Consider the following 21,816-nt stretch of genomic DNA (forward strand, 5'->3'; position numbering starts at 1 on the left):
AAAGGAAATAAAGATCACACAGATTTATAATACATATAAACACACACACACACATAGACATTTTTGTTATTCAATACAGACAGAAGTTAAAATACACCTTTAACTTTTTTGATGTGGGGGGTTGGGTGGGGAAGGCAGAGATAATAATCGGGTCCACCTTTGAGTCCCTTAAAGCAGACGGCCTTCAAATGAACCACGAGGAACTCGCAAGAGTCTAGATGAAACTTTCCCAATCAGCAGTTCAGGAGTGGGTTTTTAGAGGACACCCATCCCTAGGGGTTCTTCCCCAATTTTGAGTTTCATGCCGACTGTGGTAAAAACACACAAATACACATGGCTTGCTTTTCCTGACAACGTTCTTCTTCCTCATTGTGGCTGCTTTTCCAAGCAGAGCCGGCCTCTGAATTCAACTCAATGTCTGAGGACGAATGCATCTAAGCTCCCCAGGGAAGCTTGCTCTCTCTAGTGCAGACCCAGAGCAGCAGAGGCCCCCAACAGGTCAGATGGACGCCTACACAGAAGCCATGTCCTCTTCCACCCCGTAGCCTGACATCCGGCAGAAACTTGTAGAATAAAGCCAGGCTAAGCTGTTGTTCTCAAACATGTTTATTTGTAACAGTTTTACATGGTGTGTTACAGAAATTAATGGAAAATTTCTAAAAATTTTGCTGTTCTGTTGAATGTGTTGTACATAAAGTTAAAAATAATGTGTCCATATATGTTAACAAACTGTCATCTGAGGTAAAGTTAAAGTAGGTCTAGAAATGTACTGCAAGTCATTTTCTCTTTCTCATCTTTATTAAAAAAATATGTGTCAGAACGCGGAAATTGAAATGAACCAAACCCACAGAGTAAACATTTTTCTTTAAAAGAAGGTGCCCAGTACATTACATGATGGGTTTCAATGGACACTGGGATGAGGACGAGCTATCAAAAAAGTCTTGCGGCATGTAGAGAGCGAAGAGCTATGGGGGATGGGACAGAATGACAGGTGGCGTTTCCCTGGTTTCAAAATTTAAAGTGACAAATTTAGTGCCAGTGAAGGATGAGGAATTAACAGTTGTACACATGGATTTTTCTACTGATCTACCCAGAACTGTGCAGACTCCCCATGCTCTTTTGGTATGCATACCTCAGCTCTAGTTTGGAAGTTCCACCAGATTCCTGGGATTGGATATGGTGGTGTTGGGCTCACCAAACAACGTTTGGGAAAAAAAAATCAGAATTCTGCCTAAGAGAATACAAATGGCAGCTTAAAACCTTGACTTCATTTCTCTCACTTTAGTGGATCATGTGGGCATTGTCTTTGAGTTCAGAGCCAGTTGGGTTTTCAATCGTGCCCAGTGAATGATGCCAAGTCCACTGAACTGTCACCTTCTGCTATGACGTTCCCTCCAAACAGTACCTGCAACAGCAACATCAGCCACAGTTTGCTCGGAATGTGTCAGGAGCAACCCAAAGAGTAGGTATGATGGTGTGATACTGCAAGACAAACTCAGACAGCCATAGTGAGGGAGAAGATAGCACCACTGTATAGAATCAGAATCATGGACAACACAGCAATCTCAGCCATCTCCCCAAGGGAACTGCCTATCTTATCAAATCCCCAGCAAACACAACTGAACTTGTTTCAGGAAGACTCTCCTGGTTATCATGCCTTTCCCATTTCCCCCTTCCTGTGAAAGGGTGACCCAATCACCGAATGCACACACATTCCTGCAGTCATTACTGGTGGTAGCCACAGAGGGCAGTAAGTAGCCCTTCCGGCTTTTCTGGTTCTTGGGACCTTTCCCATCAGGAGGACATTTACACATATTCTCTAATGGCCATTTGGTCAGTTGATCTAACTGGAAAAAAACTGGATTCTAGTGGCCTGGTTGTAGAAACGTGGGCACGAAATGCTAACAATCACCTTGAAGGATCACTTTTCTCTTTCTGTTCAAGTGTACCATCATTTTAAAGTCAGTCTTCCGAATCACTCTAGTGTCTATTGATATGAGAAACAAAACATACAGGCCCATTTAAATCAATCATATCAATGTAAATGCTACTTCTCAAATTTTAAAACCAAGCAATAATTACTCCCCTTCCCCAGATCCAATTAATCACAATTCTTCAAAATTTTCTTCTTAGTGTTAAACCACTAAATTCAACATACTGCAACTGCATAGGAACATCAGGAAAACACATTTGACCTGTATAACAATTATCTGTAGGGCAAAAATATATAGATTCTTTATGAAAATCATGTGCTAAACACACAAACCAAACACTGCACTTGTTTGTCTCATAAATGTAAAAAAAGGAGGCTTAAACTCTTCTGTTTCATGTCCAAACAGTCCAGTGATTTATATGGGGGTAGGTGGGAGTGAAGAAGTGAGAGAGTTTGAGATTCTGAAGGTCAGGCCTTCAAAGTGTGAATTGTCTTTTTCTTGTTTCACACATAGAGTGGTACTCTCGTGGAAAGGCTAGATTATGGAGTCACGTGCTCCTTGCCTGCTCACTTAGCTACTGATTGGCCAACAGCGCCTGCAAACTGTCCCTGAACTCCAGCTTCCTACCATATACTCCAGAACAACATCCAGAATGTGAGCCCCATCCATCAAGTTTGTCACACCTTGCACTCAGTCTGCTACCTTCTCTACAGTGTAATGGCATTATTAAAAAGCATTTTCATTAACATTTATATTTACAAAAAAACTGACATTTTTTTCATTAGAACTCCTTAAAGCCATTTCCCTTAAATATTTCAAGAGTTTAATGGTAAGGTTTTTTTTTTTTCAAGTTATAAAATAAAAATCCCATTTGAATTTTCTGATGTACAAAAAGAGATAGAGATGAACCATTTTGACACAGAGTCAGTTTGTTATTCTGAATAGTTACGTCACCATTGTTCCGTGAGAAGGTTGGTTTGTAAGATCCAAAAACCACATTAGCAGAATTGTACCAGAAGTATTTGGCAAATGACTTTTCTTTGAAAATGGCACATGGAGAAGACACTTGTCTGCATAGCATCATGGCAGCAAGGTATCAGGAAAATAAAAAATATCATTTTATTGTACTTATGAGTTCAGAGCTTCTTAGGAAATCAGATGCATTTTTCGTCTTGGTCATCAAATGGGATTCGGCGTCCTTTCCTATTCCCAGGATGAAGGTTCAAACTGAAAGCCATCGTTCTTCATCAGGATGAGGAATAGAGAAAGGGCTGTTTTGGCCACATTCCTGATCATAATGCATCATCAACCACATATTTGTCTTGTGATTTCAAGTTAATTCATTTCACATGAGGCGTTTTAATTCCCAGTTAGATTTCTTCACCCTCATCTTAAAAAAAGTCAAAAGCAATACAAAAATTTGTACACCCATTAATTTTCAAATGTAATAAAGAATGAACAGTTGGGGTGGGGGTGGGGGAATGGCAGACCCGGCCCTACGGAGATGAAAAAAAAAAATCCTGTGTTGGAAGGCATATGGATGATGATATTATGGTCACAGAGGACCCCTTGTTTTTAACTAAAAGAAGTCAGTATGACCCAGGTATAGCTCACTGATGCCCGTCACTTCAAATCTGATGTCTCTACAGTCTACAGTGGTCAACAGAGAAAGAAGGAAAGAATTAGGATTTCATAGACTGAGCCAGCAAAAACCAGCTAAGAGAGCTCAGAATCTTTGTCAGGTAAGCATTTGCTTGAGTTGTGATTTAATGTTGGGTGTGTTTTTTTATATTTTTGTGGGTTTTGTTAATTTTTTTGTGCTGCCACAAATATCTGCCATTGGTTGCCCAAAACGCTGAGTTCCCTCTTCTGAACAAGGTCCAGTGGGCCATCGTGAATTCCTTTGTGGGATGAGGCGAGGGGAAAGAATCCAAGAGAGCATGTTGCGATGCTGATTTCCATGCCAGTCTCGAAGTACCCACCGCGAGCGTGCGTCAATGCTATTTCTCAGGTCTGTGGATCTGCCCATAGAGCTGCTCCCGTGCCTGTGGATGGAGGGACAAAGTGAGACCTGCCCTGTTCCAGTTGAGATGTTCTGGGATATTTTGGGAAACAAATGGGAAGGCGACCGTTCCTGATGCACGACACAGGTTTTGTTTGGAATAATCATGGTATGTGTTGTTTTGGCAACATTTTTCACCCTCAAAAAGAAATGCACGCAGCCTCCCTTATCTGTGGATTTTCTATCGTCGGATTCAACCAGGCAGTGACTGACTGAAAATATTTTTAAAGCACTACATCTGGACTGAACAGGTAGAGGCTTTTGTTTTCCTTACCATGATTTCTACAATGATGCAGTCTAACAATTGTTTACACAGCATACTCGATTAGGCAATACACATCATCTAGAGATGACTCAAAGCTTATGGGAGGCTGTGTTAGGTTATATTCAGATAAGATAGTGTTGGATATAAGGGATTTAAGCATTCATGGATTTTTAGCATTCTTGGGGTGCTGAAGTCAATACCCCACAGATGTAAGAGACAACCATACCCACCCAGTTCTGTCCTTGAGTTTCAGGCTGGGACTGATCTCCCTGTTAGCAAAAGCCTGGTTTAGAGCGCTGTGCAAGCTGAGTGATATGTGCAAAGTAATTAACCTTTCTAAGCCTTAATTTTACCAACCAGAAAATGGGAAGAATACTATTTATTCTGCAGGGTTCTTGAGAGAATTGGGGATAACCCATGTAAAACATCTTAACACAATGCTTGGTGCCAACTGGTCTTCAGAAAATTTGTCAGGGGAATATGTATCTAACAGGTTTGCATATTCCTCTGTCCACTCCAGACCACTGCAGTTCTAGTTCAAATTGCTCTTTGGTTCCCACAGCAGTAGTGCCTAGGTGAACTGATGAGCAAGAGAAATGGCAAATGTGCCGTTAGCTCTTAATTAAGAATGCTGGGACTCGTTCCCATTCAATCAGCTGTTTCACGGTTGGCCAGTCACTTGCCTGCTCCGGTGGGGCTGTCTTGAGATGCACACACTAGTCTGACACAGCAAACCTTCTGCCTGCATACAGGTAGGAAGCAGTGATTGGCCTTATTTAAACCACTTCAGACTTCACTGGTGTTGAGATGGCCCAGTGAGCACTGGCCAAGTCCATCAGGCCATATTCTGGTCTTAGGCATGTTTGGGCCCTTTTATGATCTTACTCTTAGATGTCTGTGCCGGAATTTAACAGGCACAATGATCTTAAGTCTGCCATATTTTATGTCTTGACTTGTATCCTGCCATGAGAGCAGTTTGCTTATTTTCTTGAATCTTTGGAATCAACTGGTATTCTGTGATCCTTTGGTATGTGTCTGGTGCCTTAATAGCTTTCAAATACACAGTTTCTTTAACTCATCACAAGAGCCTTGTAAGGCAAATATTTCTCTCTTTTGCAAATAAAAAATCAAGAACAGAGAAGTTAAATAATTTTCCCATGGTCACACAGTAAGTTTGGATAAGAGACCTGAAAATAGAGTTCAGTGCATTCTCTAGTCTACTGCAACAACTGCCTTTGGTGTGTGTCTGTTGGTGGGGGAGGGGGGGAGGGGAAGAGAGGGAGGGGGGAGGGAGAGATGAGGGAGGGCGAGGGGGAGGAGGGAGGAGGGGGAGAGGGGAGGGGCCAATCTTCTCATCTATCTATAGAGTGTTTCAGAATTTACAAAGTGACTTCATGTCTTATTGCATCTGAGTAAGAGTTGTAGGAGTGGCATTTTTTTGTTCCCATACTCACTGTGAAGGTAAAAACTGAAGCTCAGAGAGATTCTATGATCTCAAGGTCACTGTGTGGTCTCCTGTGTGTAATGTATCGTACTGCCTGCTTTGTACAGTAAAGTGGGAATGGCCTGGAAGATAACCTTGTCCAAGGTCATTATTTTGTAAATAAGAATGTCCACCCCCATCCCAAAGACAGCTTTAACTGCCCCAGAGTCACCCGTGGTTCCTTTGTAACCATGCCAACAGTAGAGCCCAGGACTCCTGCCATCAGACCTGGGGTGTTTTCTCTCAACCTCCTCATGTGTCTATTCCTCCAGGGGGAAGGAACTCCCTTGCCCATCCAAGGCACCCTGTTCTGTGAGAAAACCGAGCGCCGATTTGTCTCTCCATGCTCCCTACTATAGTCTTCACATTGACCTTGACCTTGGACATATTTGCAATTCTTCCAAATAATGGATGACAGAGAACATGGAAGCCTACTGTTCCCCATCAGATCCCTGGGTTCCCACTTGCCAGCTCCTCCTGACATTCTGCACACAGTAACCCAGCCCAGTGGGTGCTCAGTGAGGATCTGCTGAATGAATGAATGGCAATGATGTAGCTCCCAGTTTCTTTAGTTTTAGCCCCTTGTCCTAAATACACATCAATTCCTCTTGGAATCAAACTGAGAAAAATGGAGAGCAGGATGATTTGAGAGCCTCTCATCTGTTCCCTGCCAATATCTTGAACTGTCACAAATACCTGCAGTATGGCTAACCCTGTTTCTTTACAACCCCTGGGAAGAAGCATTATCATTCACTTGTGCTGAGCTTCAAGGGTGCATCTTAATGCTTCCTGGGCAGACTTTCTCAGCTGAATCTTCTTTTTGGATGCCCTCCGAAGTCAGGCTTTCTTGATCTTACCCCCAATTTGCTCTATTCTAATTTTGGAAACTAATTTATCCAAGTGAGAATGACACCTAAAAACAGAAGACGACAGCAGGCTCAGACAGGGTAATTAATGCCACACTGCATTAACTTTCTGCAGCTGAGATAAATATTCACACATCTCCTGCTTGCCGGAATTTAGCCTCAAATACCCATCACAACGGCAGTAACGACTGCAGTCAACTCTCAATTATCCCCACTAATGAAGGGGAGCAGTGGTGTGGAAAGCCCCAAGCAGCAGATAATCCCAAAGTCTGACACTGTGATGCATTATATGTTTTGGCAATAGCTTTACCTTCCTTGTTACAGAATCTTAAAGACTGTCAGAGCTGGAGGGGAGCTAAGAAATGGTCTGATCCAGAAATTTCCGACCTGGCTTCTGCCAAGGTCATGATGGGATCTTCAAGCCATTTTCAATATTCCAAGAGGTCTAAACGCAATCGCATATTAACATAACAGGCTGCTGTTGGTGTTTGTCTTTTGTTTGCTTTCTTCTGGTAGGTTCTATCACATCTTTGCCCCATTTCAAATCCCTCAAAGTCTCCCCATCACCTACAGGGTAAGGTCAGAACTCCTTAGCTGGGCTCACAAATCCCATTAGTCTCAGAGTCCATTAGAGCTAACAAATACCACTCTAAAAAATAAATCAAAGCTCTACCTTAAGGTCACATACATCATATATATACATTTAAATCTATCTTTATGCCTCTGCCAGAGTGATCTTTCTGAAATGGGTTTTGTTGTGCCAGTCTCCTGTTTGAGGCTGCTCTCCTGGCTCCTTCTTATCTGGAGGATCACGTGAACTCTCAGGACTGCACTGAAGACCATCCTGATACAGCTCCATCTTCACGACCAGCCTCATCTACTAACACTCACTCTACAAACCCTACCGCAGGGTCACCCTCACGTGACAGGAACTTCCCATCTCTGAGACTTTGCTTAGGTCATTCCTTCTGTCTTCAGGGCCTTCTTAGTTCTGCATTTGCAGTTCCAACTTTCAGATCCTACACAAATATAAAGGCTTCCTGGACTCTGCAGGTAATGAGGACCCTCTGCTCCTGGATACCTGCACTGCCTTGTATAGACCTCTGTCTTCACTCCCATCATGGCCTCTCTTGGTATGTTCTACCCTGAGCAACTTGCATGTTAGCATCCCAAATGCTGAGCCACAGTTCAGCACACACAAGGTGCACCTGCTAACAATGTGAAATATGAGGGTATGAATGAGTGAAGGAATGGTTGTCTTCTTAATGAGACTTGGCAAATACTTTGGAACTTAAAGCTCATCTAGTGGTTCTGATCTTTATTTTTAGAGGACACAAAATAGGTGGAAACTACACTGTACCAACAAAAATGCAATCAACCCTCTAGCCTTTCATGTGTACTGAACACTCTGTTTTCTCAGAGGCCCAGTCAAGGGGTGATAGCATGGGGTCTGAAGCCAGGCAGACGAGGCTAGTGTTCCTGCTGCCCACACTCCACAACTGCAGACCATCAGCACACACGTGCAGTTGAGCAAGTTAGGCTTCCTCCTCCTTGCAGACAGGGGCCTCTGGAGTATCTCCCTAGGAGGGTGATGGAAAGCACTTACCACAGGGTTTGGGCGTATGTGCTAATATGTTTTGGGGAGTGGTCAAAAGCAGGCTTTATCTCTGGAGTGGGATAACACTAGAGTATTTTAAAAATTCTTATAGAAGGCAGGAAGGATGGAGACTGAAGCCAGGATAGAGAAATGTAGGAAATAGTGAGCTGAGTGAGGGAGGATGGAAGGAGAAAATATGTTGCTTGTCTAGCACAGAGGCTGGCCCATAGGACATAACCTCAGAAAGGTTAGGTCCCTTTGTTCTGCGAGTGTGGTTTTTATCCTGCCTTTATGGAGTATGGTTTTAGGGCCAATGATCACCTGTAAGTGTCTTTCCAAATGTCTTTTTCATAATACATAGCTACAGGTGCACCAGGGCTCTCAGTTATGAAATATAATAATGGCACTGGATCAGCCCAGGGAAATTTTGCAGAATGAAAATGGAGTTAATCTAGAGAACCTGGCTGCAGGGCCCTGTGGCTAGCAGAGATTCCCACTGCTGGCAGACTACTCCACGAGTTCTGTAAGTATGAATTATGTGCTCTCGTGAAGCCGCCAAGTAGACTCACACAATTAAGAGTAATAACAGCTTCTACTTACAGAAATTTTCAGTCTATAAAGGGCTTTCCTGGATCACACACACATGATCTCCTCTAAGTGCTAAGCTGAGGCTGAACCCTTGGAATTCCCAACCCCGTTTTATAGTGAGGAAGCCAAGGGTACGCCCAGGTGGGTGACTTGCTTGCCCAAGGCCACTCAGCCAGCACCTGGGACATGGCTAGGTTTGATCTTCCTTCCTTCCTTCCTTCCTCCCTTCCTTCCTTCCTTCCTTCCTTCCTCCCTCCCTCCCTCCCTCCCCTCCCCTCCCTTCCCCTCCTCTCCTCTCCTTTTTTTAGGATTTAATTTTGGCAATATATAAATAGAGATTGCCATCTTAACCACTGTTAAGTGTATAATTCCATGGCATTAATTATATTCACAATGTTGTGCCACCATCATTAGCGCCATAAGTCTTCTATCATCCCAAATAGAAACTCTGTACCCACCAAACAATAACTCCTCATTCCCCTAAACCTCAGATTATGGTAACCTCTGATCTACTTCCCACCTGTATGATTTTATCTATTTTTCTTATTTTAGATAGACTTTCCTAAGGTATAATTTATAAATGATGAAGTGAACCCATTTTAAATGTAGAATCAGATGAGGTCTGAGAAACGTATATACCATGTGAGCCACAGAACATCCTCTAAAAACTTCCTTTGTGGCTTTCACAGTCAATCTCCACCCTGGCCAGGGTGATCTGCGGTGATCACTATAGAGTACAATTCGAGTTTCACACAAATGCATCCAGGCCTTTTTAAGTCTACTGTCCCCTCACTACCAAGTTTTCCCACTTGTAGAATATCAAAGCTGGAGGGCCATCCTTTTCTGCATGAAGACATTGAGGCCCTAGGCACGAGGGGTCCTTTCCCAATGTCACGTGGGAAACGGCTTAGAGCAAGAGGAGCAGCCCAAGGCTCAGACACCCATTTCTGTGCTGGCTTCTTCTTGATATCTTCCCCAAGCCCCAGCTCACTGGCACAAAGTACAGGGGTAATGAATTTCATGTCACAGGGCCTCTTGGAAGCCACCTAAATTGTGCTTATCACTTTCTACTCATTTAATGTTTATTGTATTTATTTCTGGAAAACTTGGCCCCACCTAACAAAGGGATATCAAAAGAACTGTACCTTTACTAGTAGGGAGAAGACGCTGCAGAATGCGGGTCTCAGATTCTGGTCAGTGGTGATGCTATGCACACCACTTGCTGAGCGAGCCCACCTATGCCCCATCTTTGCAGCCTGGGCTGAAATTAGCACCAAGCCAAGTTTGGAGGTCAAGGAGAACTGGATTGTGAGCTATGGCTTCAGTCCCTCAGCTGCTCAGGCAGTAAGTTCAGTCTCATGGTCTCAACATCTAGGAATAGCTCAGTGGGAGTTTCAAATTTCTTGGCTTGTCAAATGAAAAAAAGCCCTGGTAGCCAGGGGAGGAGAAACAAGGCTGAAATAACTTAAGCCTCTATCTGATCCATGGGTACATAAAAAAATACTTGGCTTTTGGAGCCAGAAAGATCCCAGCAATCCTGTATGGACTTAGGCAAGCATTTCACCTGTCTGTGCTATAGCTTCTTCATCTGTAGATTCCACCTCATGGGACTGTGAAAAGTAATTAGTGAGTTCATATAACATGAAAGATCTTAAGTCCTGGGAGACTTCCATTCTCTTTTATTTTTCAAAAAAGGGAAAACAAATATTTCTGATCTCTTTGAGCCCAAAGGTTGGGCCCTCAGGGTAGAAAAGTGTTCAAAAACACATTATGGATTTAAATATAATACCTTATAGACTGAGGCTGCCAAGTGCACTTGCTTCCTGGAGTCTTGGGCGCTGAAACCTACCTGGTGAATACAGAGACCCGAGTTCCCAGGGGGTCTGTGCATGTCCCAATCAACACTGCATTTCCCCATCAATCAAACCCACAATGATGGGCACGAATGACCTGCTTTGCCCATGCACATCGTCTTCTTTGAATTTCTCAAGCAGAAATGGACACTGAAAGGCTTTCCTGAGTAAGCTCCTGCTCGCCAGGAGTGGACTCTGGATCTTGGGTTATTCCTCTCTGAGGACCCTAATGAAGTCAGCATATTTTAGGGATTCCTATCTTCCCCTTTGTCAGCTGGGAGGAAGGACGGCCGAGGGCAGGGATGCTGTTGGAAGGTCTCCTTGGAAAATTGGATCTTCCAATCTGTAGCTGGGTGACCTTGGGCAAGTTAGAGGGTTCTAGAATATCAGAGCTGGGAGGGTCTGTGGGAAGCCATCTGCCTCACATCACACAGATAGCAAGTTGGAGAGATGGTGCCAAAATCCAGGGTCATGGTGGTGTTTGAAAGATCCTGAGTTATTTGATATGGGTCTAGATCCAAATCCTAGCTTTAATGCACATGAATCTTAAGCTTTCAGCAAGCCACTAACCTCTCTACTTGACCTGTCCTATTTACAAATTCGAATAATAAAAATATTTGAGTGTTCCCAGAGGACTCAATCAGGTGATGTTTATCAAAGTGCTAGTATTTTAAAGATATATTTTATTATGAGTAGTAAATGAATTGTGATTACCTTGGCAAAGTGATTCTACAGAAAACATGAATTAAATAAACCAGGGGTTAGCAAATGGACTTCCAGTAGCCAATTCTGCCAGCTGCCTCCTATAAATAAAAGTACTACTGGAACACAGCTACCCCTGTCCATTTATGCGTTGCCTTTTGCTCTCTCCGGCTTACAACCACAGAGTGGCTGTGATGGAGATGGTATGCCCGCAAAGCATGAGCAATTACAGAGTTTGCTGACCTCTGACCTAAGGGGACCAGCGAGCTCATTCTATTTGCACTTCCTATTCCAACGGCTGGAAAACATGGTGAAATCTTCATATCCAGCTCTGATTCCTCTTTTGACCTCTGTAAGTTGTATGCAGCAGCTTGCTGGTAACTCAGTTGGATAGCTTAAGTTCAGCTGGTCCCAAAGTGCACGTGACTTCTTACAGCCTAAGCTTGCTGCCCAGCATTCCTACACACAGTGAAGAACACATGGCAGGAACCCAGGTGTTACCCTGCGTGATCTTCTTCACCTCCTAGGTACCTGCAGTCTTAATCGCCTGCCTGTTCATCTGTTAGATATCTCTTGGTACTAAACCGCCTCTCCACCTGGGCCCACAGCGCCATCAGCCAGCCAAGGCCAACTTCTGCCTCAACTGCTGCAAGAGCATTTCAGATAGAGGCCCGCAGGAGGAGGACTCTCCCTGGAAGCCTGAGGAACTGGGGTATTATTCCCTCCAAAAGCTCAGACTAGGGGGCGGGAGCTGTGGCATAGTGGGTTAAGCCGCAGCGTGCAAGGCTGGCATGCCCTGTGAGTGGCTGTCTGAGTAGTGGCTGCTCCACTTCTAATCCAGCTCTCTGCTAATGTTCCTGGGGAAGCAGCTTAAGATGGCCCAAGTGCTTGGACCCCTGCACCCATGTAGGAGACCCCAGAAAAAGCTCCTGGCCTCGGTTTGGCTCAGCCCTGACTATTGCAGCCATTTGGGGACTGAACCAGCAGATGGAAGACCTCTTTCTCTGTCTTTCCCCCTCTCTCTGTAGCTTTGTCTTTCAAATAAAATAAATAAATCTTTAAAAAAACAAAAAACAAAAAAATACTTAAAAGCTTAGATTGGGCTTGCCTCTGAGTTCTTTGTCCATGAAAAGGACAGATTCTTTTAAGACTGTTGTTTGGTTCTTTTTATGTGTGTGTGTGTGTGTGTGTTTTGACAGGCAGAGTGGATAGTGAGAAAGAGAGAGACAGAGAGAAAGGTCTTCCTTTTTGCCATTGGTTCACCCTCCAATGGCCGCCACAGCCGGCTCATTGCACTGATCCGAAGCCAGGAGCTGGTGCTTCTCCTGGTCTCCCATGCGGATGCAGGGCCCAAGGACTTGGGCCATCCTCCACTGCCTTCCCGGGCCATAGCAGAGAGCTGGCCTGGAAGAGGGGCAACCGGGACAGAATCCGGCGCCCCAACCGGGACTAGAACCCGGTGTGCTGGCGCCGCAAGACGGAGGATTAGCCTGTTAAGCCACAGCGCTGGCCTGTTGTTTGGTTCTATTTAAAAATAGAATAATAGTAATAATCCCAAGTATATCTGTTTTAATTTCAAAGCTTACAAAGCACTTTCATATTCATGACACCGTTTGACTCTTGGACAGCCTGGGGAGGGAGCTGATGCAATCACCTATTCTTCACCATATGAGAGTTAAACATTTGCTTGAGGTCACCTGCTTTGCAGCTGTAATGTAGACTCAAGCCCCTGACTGACTCTTTCCTTCTTTCTTTCCCTCCCTGCTGCTTCCTCCCTCTTTTATTTCTTGCTTTTCCTTTAAAGAGTCTCCCTCCCAAAGCATCTGAAGTCCATTTTTCTTTTCCTTTATACAGTAGATAGCCATGAGGTAATATTTCATATGTCTTGGGTTCCCTCTACGAAGATCAGTATTAAAAAAAATGACAGCAACTTATTATTTATGGCAATATCTATTGTTACTCAGGGAGACAGACCAAAGAATTCCCCATTGTTATAGATGTTACTTTGACTTGACAGCTGGGGAAGTCTGATAGGCAGTTTATTTACTTAGCCATTTAACCAAATAAATGTTTTCATCTTTCTTTCATCTCCTCCAAAGCTAACATTTCACCCTTAAAATTGCTCCAGCAACACATCAGTGAGGTATAAATTACCTGCCATTCCCACACTAGCCATTATAATATTATTTTGGTTCCTTTTTTGCCTATTGACCCACTCTCTCAAAGACATTTGATTCTCCCAGATGGAAGGATGCAGGGGGAAGTGAAATAATTGAAGATATTTTCCTTTATTGCTAAAACAGAAGTACTATTTGAGATTGGTCCTGAAGCTTCCACCTGCGGGGACTGAGTCCGTCTGTTTCCCCTTTCTCTGGCGTGATATGGCTTTGACTTACAAACAGATGTCATTCCTGCTTACCCTGAACTGTGCTGGTATTTCTAATAAAAAAAAATTGCAGGAGATAATGGTTGCAAGGGTGATAAGAAGTAAGGGACCATTGCCTTCCAACTCTATGAAAGCAGAGAGGAAATAAAGCCATGAACATAGCTATTCCTGCATAGTATCCCTTTTCCAAATGTCTGGAAAGGCACGAAGAACTTGCCATCAGTGAACTTCCAGTTTGGTGGCTGGGTGAAGGGGATGGAGACAGAACGATAAAGCGTGGCTTGTGCTGCTGTTGAGGGAGGGACTGAGGGAAGCTCCCTTTGGCTTCCTTGTGGGTGTCACAGAATGTCTGTACAGCTAGCAGCAGCCCCTTGGCACGCATTCTTGATAGGGAACTGTGAAACGTCCAGGCTGAGCTTTCAAAGGGAAGCAATCACTTCATGAGAGCTTACTGTCTAGCCCTCCTCTGATGTTGGGAGTACTTGCTAAGACTTATATGTGAATGTAAGATGGCTCATTTTTGGGGAAGAGGTGACCTCTAAGGCCGAATCTATGAGGTCCTTCTGATTAGAGGGCAGTCAATCGAAGCCAAGAGCCAAGGACCAGCCATGTTCTTTTTTCTTTGTGTTTCTCCCTCAGCTATTTTGAGGCATATGAATACCATCGAAAGACAGAAAATACTCAGCAAAACCTCCCTGTCAGTGATTTTATTCAACGGGAGGGCCAACCTTCACTGAGCACACATGATACAAATGAGGCCGATGGTACTGCTGCTCGCAGTAGCGGTAAGGGTGATGGTAGTAGTGGCAGTAGTGGCGGTCATGACAGTGGTGCTGGTGATGATGGCAGTGGTGGTGTTGATACAGTGGTGAATATAATGGTGGTGATGGTGGTGGTGATAACATTTACTGGGTGCTTTATATGTGCCAGAGAATAACCCAATGAAGCCCATACTATTTTTATCTGTATTTTTTCAAGTGAAGAAAATAAGATTAGCAAGCGAGTATGAAATCTCAGTAGGGTCACATAACCAGAATGTGGAAAGCCAGATCCTGGGCTCAGACAATATTACTGTAAAATTTAAGCTTAAAGTCGAGTGCTAAATGGATGTCTCCAGACATTGACATATGCTATCCCAAATAATACCATGGATAAGAAAAGCCCCTGCTAGCAAACAAAGAAATCGAGACTCACAAGAAATTACAGTGCTTGCCCAAGGTTTTCCAATCTTAAGTAGCTGAGCTAGGATCTGAACTCAAGTTCCAAATCCTGAAGTCTTGCTACTATATCATGCTATGTCCATTTACAACTCTGCCATGGCTGGGGGTACTGCATGGAGCATCAAACGCAGAACAGAAACAAAACAGCTCAGCTTGAGTGATTTTCTCAAGCTGAACAGGCTCAAACAGACAAGGGTTTGATACATTGATTTACAAATGGTATAAGTCATCTTTGTTTTTTAGAAGAACTTCAATTTGAAGATGATGTTTGCTGCTATCCTGATGAATGGTTCCTGTCACCTCTAGTTCATTCACCAAACTTTTCAAGGCAAAGTTGAGCACATAAAATACAACATATGCAAGGGACAGAAAACCTTGTGGGGAACCATTCCAAGGCATCCGCCCATAATCCCCAACTGCTCCCTTTCCTGCAGCATTGACTTTATCTATAATAGATTAGATCCCAAAAAAACTTTGCAAGACTGAATTTTTGAATGGGTATTATGTGGTTTTCCATGGTATGATGTATCATTATGTGCTGTTGTACTGACATAAAATGTGGCCAAATACGCAGTATGTTAAGTTTTTTTTAATCATAAAATCCATTAACAAAATGCGCTTCCCAAACACTGTGTCAGCTTTCAATAAGTGTCACAGTAACTTACACGTAGACTGAGAATCCGTTTATAAGCAGTGAAAACTGTTTTCCATTTTAAGGGTTCTGGCCATGCTGCTGGGGAGTGAAAAAAGGAGCTCTCTGGGGATGGCTTTGCAGTCCTCTATGTTTATGGAAAACTAGAAAAGTATCTGAAAATTGAACACATTTGTCAAGGAGTGACCTTAGAAATCATGTGTAGGTAACAAGGTGTACTTCTGTCTCCTGAGAAGCTTTGCTTCATCAGCTCCTCTTTCTTGCGATCAAATCAGATGTATTGAAATTCAAGTGCCAAAAGCCACTTCTAGTGAATGTAAGTACACCTCTCTCAGAGTAGCTGCTGATGGAATCTGAAGTGACTCCGTGCAATCCACACGCAGTAGCACAGGTGCAGACGGCAGAACCTACAAGTGAACGCTCCACATCTCTGGGCTTTGAATTTCACTTTCACGTGAGAAAGAGTGCAGGCCCTTTCTGGCTACACAAAAGGGTTACACGGATCTTACATTTCGATCAATCTTATTTCAAGCACTGCTTGTTTTTGCTTCATAGTCTGGCTTCTCAGTGTGTTTGATTGGTGACCCCTTTAGATCTGCGGAGTGCAGGCAAATGCAGTGACATTTTGCTTAAAAGATTAAAGCACATGCCACTGAGAAATTATCAGAGTGGGCAGAATGTTGATGATTTCAGAAACCAAAGCCGCAGTAAGCAGTACTGGCTGTGCCTCATTCTATCACTACCACCCACTCAGAACATATCATTAATAAAATAATAGGACCATTTCAGTTCTCCCCCTTACCCCCATCTCCCGGTAGAAGTCAAAGGCCATGCATCCATGAGGAAACACAAAGTGCAAAGCAGACAGCAAGCAGGGAGAGGTGGTACAAACACTGGTAACACAGCTCAGGCAGAGAAAGGCGGTGTGAGCATCAGGATACAGCTCCAGCAAGGAGGCAGACAACATGAACTTTGGGAATGTGACTTCAGAAGTGAAGGACTAGAAACAGGGAAGGCAGCTAGCTTAAGGGTGGAGGAGATAAAAAGGATAGGTACCTACCCAGACCCACGCTTTCTAGCTACCGGCCTGTGGACTTAGAGTGTCGCCACTGGGCTCAGCACTGGGTTCCCCAAATGGATCGCTGCTGGATGAGGCCTGTGACCCATCAGGCTAGAACACAAAAAAGATAAGACTTTGCTGTTTTCTCTTTTCAACAGCTGCAAATATAAGACAACTTGGAATATTTCCATGCAGTACACACAGTTAGTGATTTTAAAGAAGGGAGCAATTTCAGCTCGAGGATGTCCCCCACCCTCGTAAGAACTTGTAGTCACAGCTTCATAAAAGGACAGTGCTTTTTGCCGACTCATATGAACATAAAAGAAAGCCCCTGAGCAGCCCCTTTAGAAATGCGGAGTCCGAGTCAGCATTCTTTGCTCTCTAGGCTTCTGCATACATCATCGTCAGTCTCTCCCCAAGGAGGTTTAAATTGGAAGGAAAAACGAAACCAGACCATAACAAAGTGGTGACTTACAGCTTCTTGCTCTTCACTTTTGCTGGGGCTTTCAAAGCCCTCTTCAAAGATGTCGTCGGTGGTAGGATCACTGGCGTGGGATGCAGAGGATTTGGATGGAGAGCTCTGTCTAGGGGCAGGGGTTGGAGCTACACAGAGACCATGAAACAAGAAGAAATGCTGTGAGTGCCTGGCTGCAACCATTTATTGCCCAGGGATCTACTTATATTCAAGTCAACCCCTGCACTCGTCTTCCCATGCCAACTTTAATCAGCTGAACGTCTGAGTTTCTCCTAGGTACGTATTATCTTGGGCTCCCACACACTCGATGGTAAGCAAGGAGCAGATCTACATTGATGGGTAAGGCAGTGGTTCTCAAGGGATGGTCCCTGGGCCCACAGCATGTGAGCATCATCTGGGAATTTGTTAGAGATGAAAATACTTGGTCCCTATCCCTCATTTACCGAATCAGAGGCTCTGTGTTTTAAGACCCCACCATGCATGCTGAAGCTGAGAACTATGGGGCATTGGCTTGCATTCTTTGATGTGTTACCCATGTTAGAAGTTTTATGGACAGTATCTCTAATTCCCATAAACCCTCTCTGAGATAGAGGTTATCTCAGTTCTACAGATCAGGAAAGGGAAAGTTGCTACTTTGCTCATGGCAACTGGTAAAACCACATTTTGAATTCTGGCACATAGTAGGTACTAAATAAACGGGGACTCAGTACTCTGGGGAGATGGCTGTGGCTGATGGCAACTTGAGTCTATAAGGATCTGCATTTGCTGTGCCGACCTTCCTGCATGCCCCTTCTCTCATTTGTTCCAGAGGCTTATAACAGATCTGCCATTTCAAAGCACTCTTCTTCCAATAATTTCTAATTTGGCACAGAAAATACCAGTCACTGGCTCAGTCCCAAGTGAGGAGGAGGCATGGCTTGATTTAGAAGCTGCATTTCAAAAGGCATGGAGAGGGCCTCCCCATTATCACATTCCTGAACTTGGAAAATCTGGCACTGTATGAAACAGTGAATGACTGCAAAACCTAGTGTGTACCTTTTGCTCTGGTGAACCTGTATGAAGGGTAGGAGTGCTACTTCCTCATGTTTTATTTATAACATGTCATTGACTCACACACTGCTAGAGACTTCCTGTTCATTATTCTCCCTAATATAAACAACTTCTAGGTGTCACTGAACTTGTTTTTTCTCCAGATGAAAAAAAAAAAAAACAACAAAAAAAAACCACAGTTTAGATTGGTGAGCTGACTTCTCAGGGTTAACACAGCAATGAAACAGCAGCCTTGGGTTTCAAGCCTGTCTGACACTGGTACAATTGTGTGTTGGGCTCTTGCTATTGGAGGCTCACTTCTGTTCTAACCACTCAAAATATTCTTTAGAGGGTATTGATGAGTAAGAGACTATAAAGACTAGTTTTACTAATTTTCTTTAAAATAATACACTTGCTTTTTTTAATTTGAAAGGAACTCTGTTTTATTTTGATTATATATAACCAACTAGTTACAGTGGGTTTAAAGCTAACTAAAAACACCCTGATGGACAGCAGATGTTTAATAAACATTAGCTTAGTGGGATTCTAAATAGTGTTTAAAGTGGGTTATTGTTTACTAGTGGATGGGAACCCAGGCTGAGCTGCCAGTTCTGACAAGTGTACTGTTCATACATAAGCAAGGAAATCAATGGTGAGCATAAGCATGAGTTTATTGACACACGTGTCTTAACCCTTAGAAGGTTTTACAGAATACTTGTGTGCTCTAAAACAGCACTTCTCAATTTGGGGTGATTTCATCCTCAGAGGACATCCGGCCATGCCTGGAACCGTTTTTGATTGTCACAACTGGAGGGAAGGTATGCTACCTGCATTTAGTTTGTAGAGTTCAGGGTTGCTGCTAAACACCTAGAATGTACCAGAAGGTTGCCCACAGCACATAATTTTCTGGCCCAAAATGTCAATAATGCCAAGGATGCAAAATTTTGCTCAGCAATAAGAGTAGCTGAATGGCCTTACTTTGTTCATTTAGTTCTCTACAACCTTTCCCAAATGCCTCCAACAGGCTATGCACTCTGAGAGAATTATGAGAAGTGTGGGAATGTTCAAGACATATTCCCTGTCCTCAAAGAACTTAAATTTCTTTCACTTGTAGCAGACACACACGTCTACTGACAGAGCAAGCTTTGCTTTTAAAAGGTGCTTGCTTACTTATACAGGGCTTTCTTCAGCACTTCATTTTGTATTCATTATTCTTCATTGAAGCTCATTGAGTTTGAGTACATGGATCACTGTGTAGATCATACGGCCTGAGTGCACTCTGAAGGCATTCATTTTCAGAATAGCATGTGAACCTGGCTGGAATGACATAATCTAATTGCATTAACATTAGATCGTTTTTTGACAATTCACTGTGTTGGCCATGCAGTGATCCATATCACCTGTGACAGTAATGAAAATGCCAAATGCATCGTACCATGAGCATTTTCTTTTCCCTTTTCTATAGTCAAGGTGCAGACTGGGTCACAGATCACCTTCCCCAAACTGTGTTGAACAAGCATACTTGTGCTCGAGCATGTCTGGATCCTGACTTGGCTGCATGGTTACTGCTTTCCAGATGTTTGCAGCAGAAAAGTGAATTGGGTAGAATCACTGCCTGCAAGAACTAGAAGGAGGCACACTGCTCGTGCAAATCAATTCACTTATTTTACCAATGTCACACATGGAGTCTCAGGGAAGTCACATGACGGCCCAAGGACACAGCTTATAATGGAGGAGCCAACAGTAGAACCCTGGGCCTGGACTCTGCACAAAATCACTGAATGTTGCTAACACTGATGTTGGTAATACTTCAAATGTCATGAGCCTGATAATGTTTTGCCACATGTACTACTGAATCCTTTTAGTACTCCATAGCCTTGGACACATGAGAAACTGCCACTTAGAGAACTAAAATGACCCACCCCACAGTACAGATCTGCTGAGGAATAAAGGTAGTCCCCAGGTTCTTAGTCCAGAACTTTCTGTGCCATCATTTTTTTCTGTTTGACTACTAGAAGCTCTGAGACAAAATCTGGACTCACCCCTAATAATGCTATAAGACTCTCTGGCTGCTGCAACTCTGCACTAAGTTTCCTCCTGATGTTAATTTTCTAATCTAATTTTTAAATTTGACCCCTACAAATTTAGATTTTCACATTCATTATTCATTTTTATATCAGTTAAAACCTGTGTGTCATAAGCTTGAATACACATAATGAATGAACGAATGAGAAAACCAACAAAATCCTAAGAGGCAGAATGACACAGTGGAAACATACTAGGCTGATAGTCAATTGAAGCAGTCTGGTATCTTTGTCTTTGAACCTTACTTTCATTATCTGTCAAACAGGTTTAACAGAACCTGTCGTAAGTATTGATAAAAGTCTTAAAACAGACACAGAGCATGTAGACAATGTGTATCCCAGTATGCCTTTGGTAGTAACTATTATTACTAGTAGCAATCTCAAAAGACAAGATGGACAAAACTGAGACGTGTCTTCCGACGGTCAGAAACCTACAGCACCACTCATTGCTTCTGTGTCTTTTTGTACTTGTATACTTTGATCTCTTTTTTTACTTTTCCCTTTCTCCACCTAAAGACACTAACAAACCAAGATGAATTCAGATACAAGCAGTTGTCACTTTATCAATGGAGTAAATCCTGCATCTTAAGTGAGGGGCACTCACGTGAGTTGGTCGATGGTGTGGTAGAAGTCACGGGGGTCAAATTCAACTGGGAGATGTCAAAGTCATCACAGTCGTCCGTATCCTGCGCCACCCCGACTTTGTTGAAGTAACTGGAGAAGGCCTCTGAGGTACAGGTGAGGGAGGGCTGGTCAGGTTTGCGGGAGGGCACGGGCGGAGGCTGGACCATCTGGAAATCCTTGAACATTTCCTTCCCCATTTTCTGCCTGGGCTTGTCGGTCTGTGGACTTGACCTGGTGGAGTCACTCGTGCCTGGGACGGTGGCGAGGGGGGTGAGGGGACCTTGGAACATGGCAGCTGGCAAAGGCATAACAGTTTGTGTGGGCATGAAGGCGGCTGGCGGAAACTGCCCGGCCACAGCAGGCCAGGGCTGCTGGGTTGCAGGAAAGAGACCCGGCTGGCCCCATGCGATGGGCTGAGCCCCCGGCATCACCTGAGCGACTGGTGGCTGAGCACCCATGGCGAGCTGCTGCTGCACGAGGGGCTGTTGGCCCCAGAACGAGGGGAGGACGGCGCCCATTGCCACATAACCTGGAAGGGTGGGAAGGGAGAGAAAGCGGAATGCACACATTCAACGATTGACAGAAACATAGTGAGCAGCTACCAAGTACCAAGTATCCTAGGGACTGGGATGCCAAGATGAGGAAGAGAGAAGTTCATGAAGGCTAACCTAAGAGAAATCCAGAAGGAACCCAGCTCCTAGGAGATGATTCATCAGCAGAAACTCAAATGCACTGAGGGAAAAAGCCAGGCACACATCTGGGGCATAATAACAGCATTTCCTCAGTTGTTAAAGGTTTCTGAAATCTGCCAGCCCACGAGTCTCAGTAGAAAGAGAGAGGACAGGAAAGCAGGCATGCCTGGGTTATTCTCTTGCTGCTCCTCCTTGCTAGAGTTAGGGTTCTCTCCATTGCTTCACCTGAGAGTCGGTCGCTTTG

General features: G+C 43.8%; 1 protein-coding gene across 3 annotated transcripts in view; it reads right to left on the bottom strand.

Annotated features, from left to right (window-relative positions):
* Positions 1–641: 641 nt before the first annotated feature.
* DAB1 (DAB adaptor protein 1) overlaps positions 642–21,816 on the bottom strand; it is an 896,917-nt gene continuing 875,742 nt past the window's right edge. For all 3 annotated transcript variants that reach the window (XM_062193360.1, XM_062193362.1, XM_062193361.1), the window contains 4 exons: positions 20,861–21,409; positions 17,144–17,271; positions 16,669–16,779; positions 642–3,979 (listed from right to left, as the gene is read on the bottom strand). In XM_062193360.1, coding sequence (XP_062049344.1) covers positions 16,684–16,779; positions 17,144–17,271; positions 20,861–21,409 — 773 coding nt within the window. In that variant the 3' untranslated portion in view covers positions 642–3,979; positions 16,669–16,683. The remainder of the gene's footprint in view (positions 3,980–16,668; positions 16,780–17,143; positions 17,272–20,860; positions 21,410–21,816) is intronic.

This window comes from Lepus europaeus, chromosome 5 (assembly GCF_033115175.1).
Source record: "Lepus europaeus isolate LE1 chromosome 5, mLepTim1.pri, whole genome shotgun sequence".
Classification (NCBI taxonomy): domain Eukaryota; kingdom Metazoa; phylum Chordata; class Mammalia; order Lagomorpha; family Leporidae; genus Lepus; species Lepus europaeus.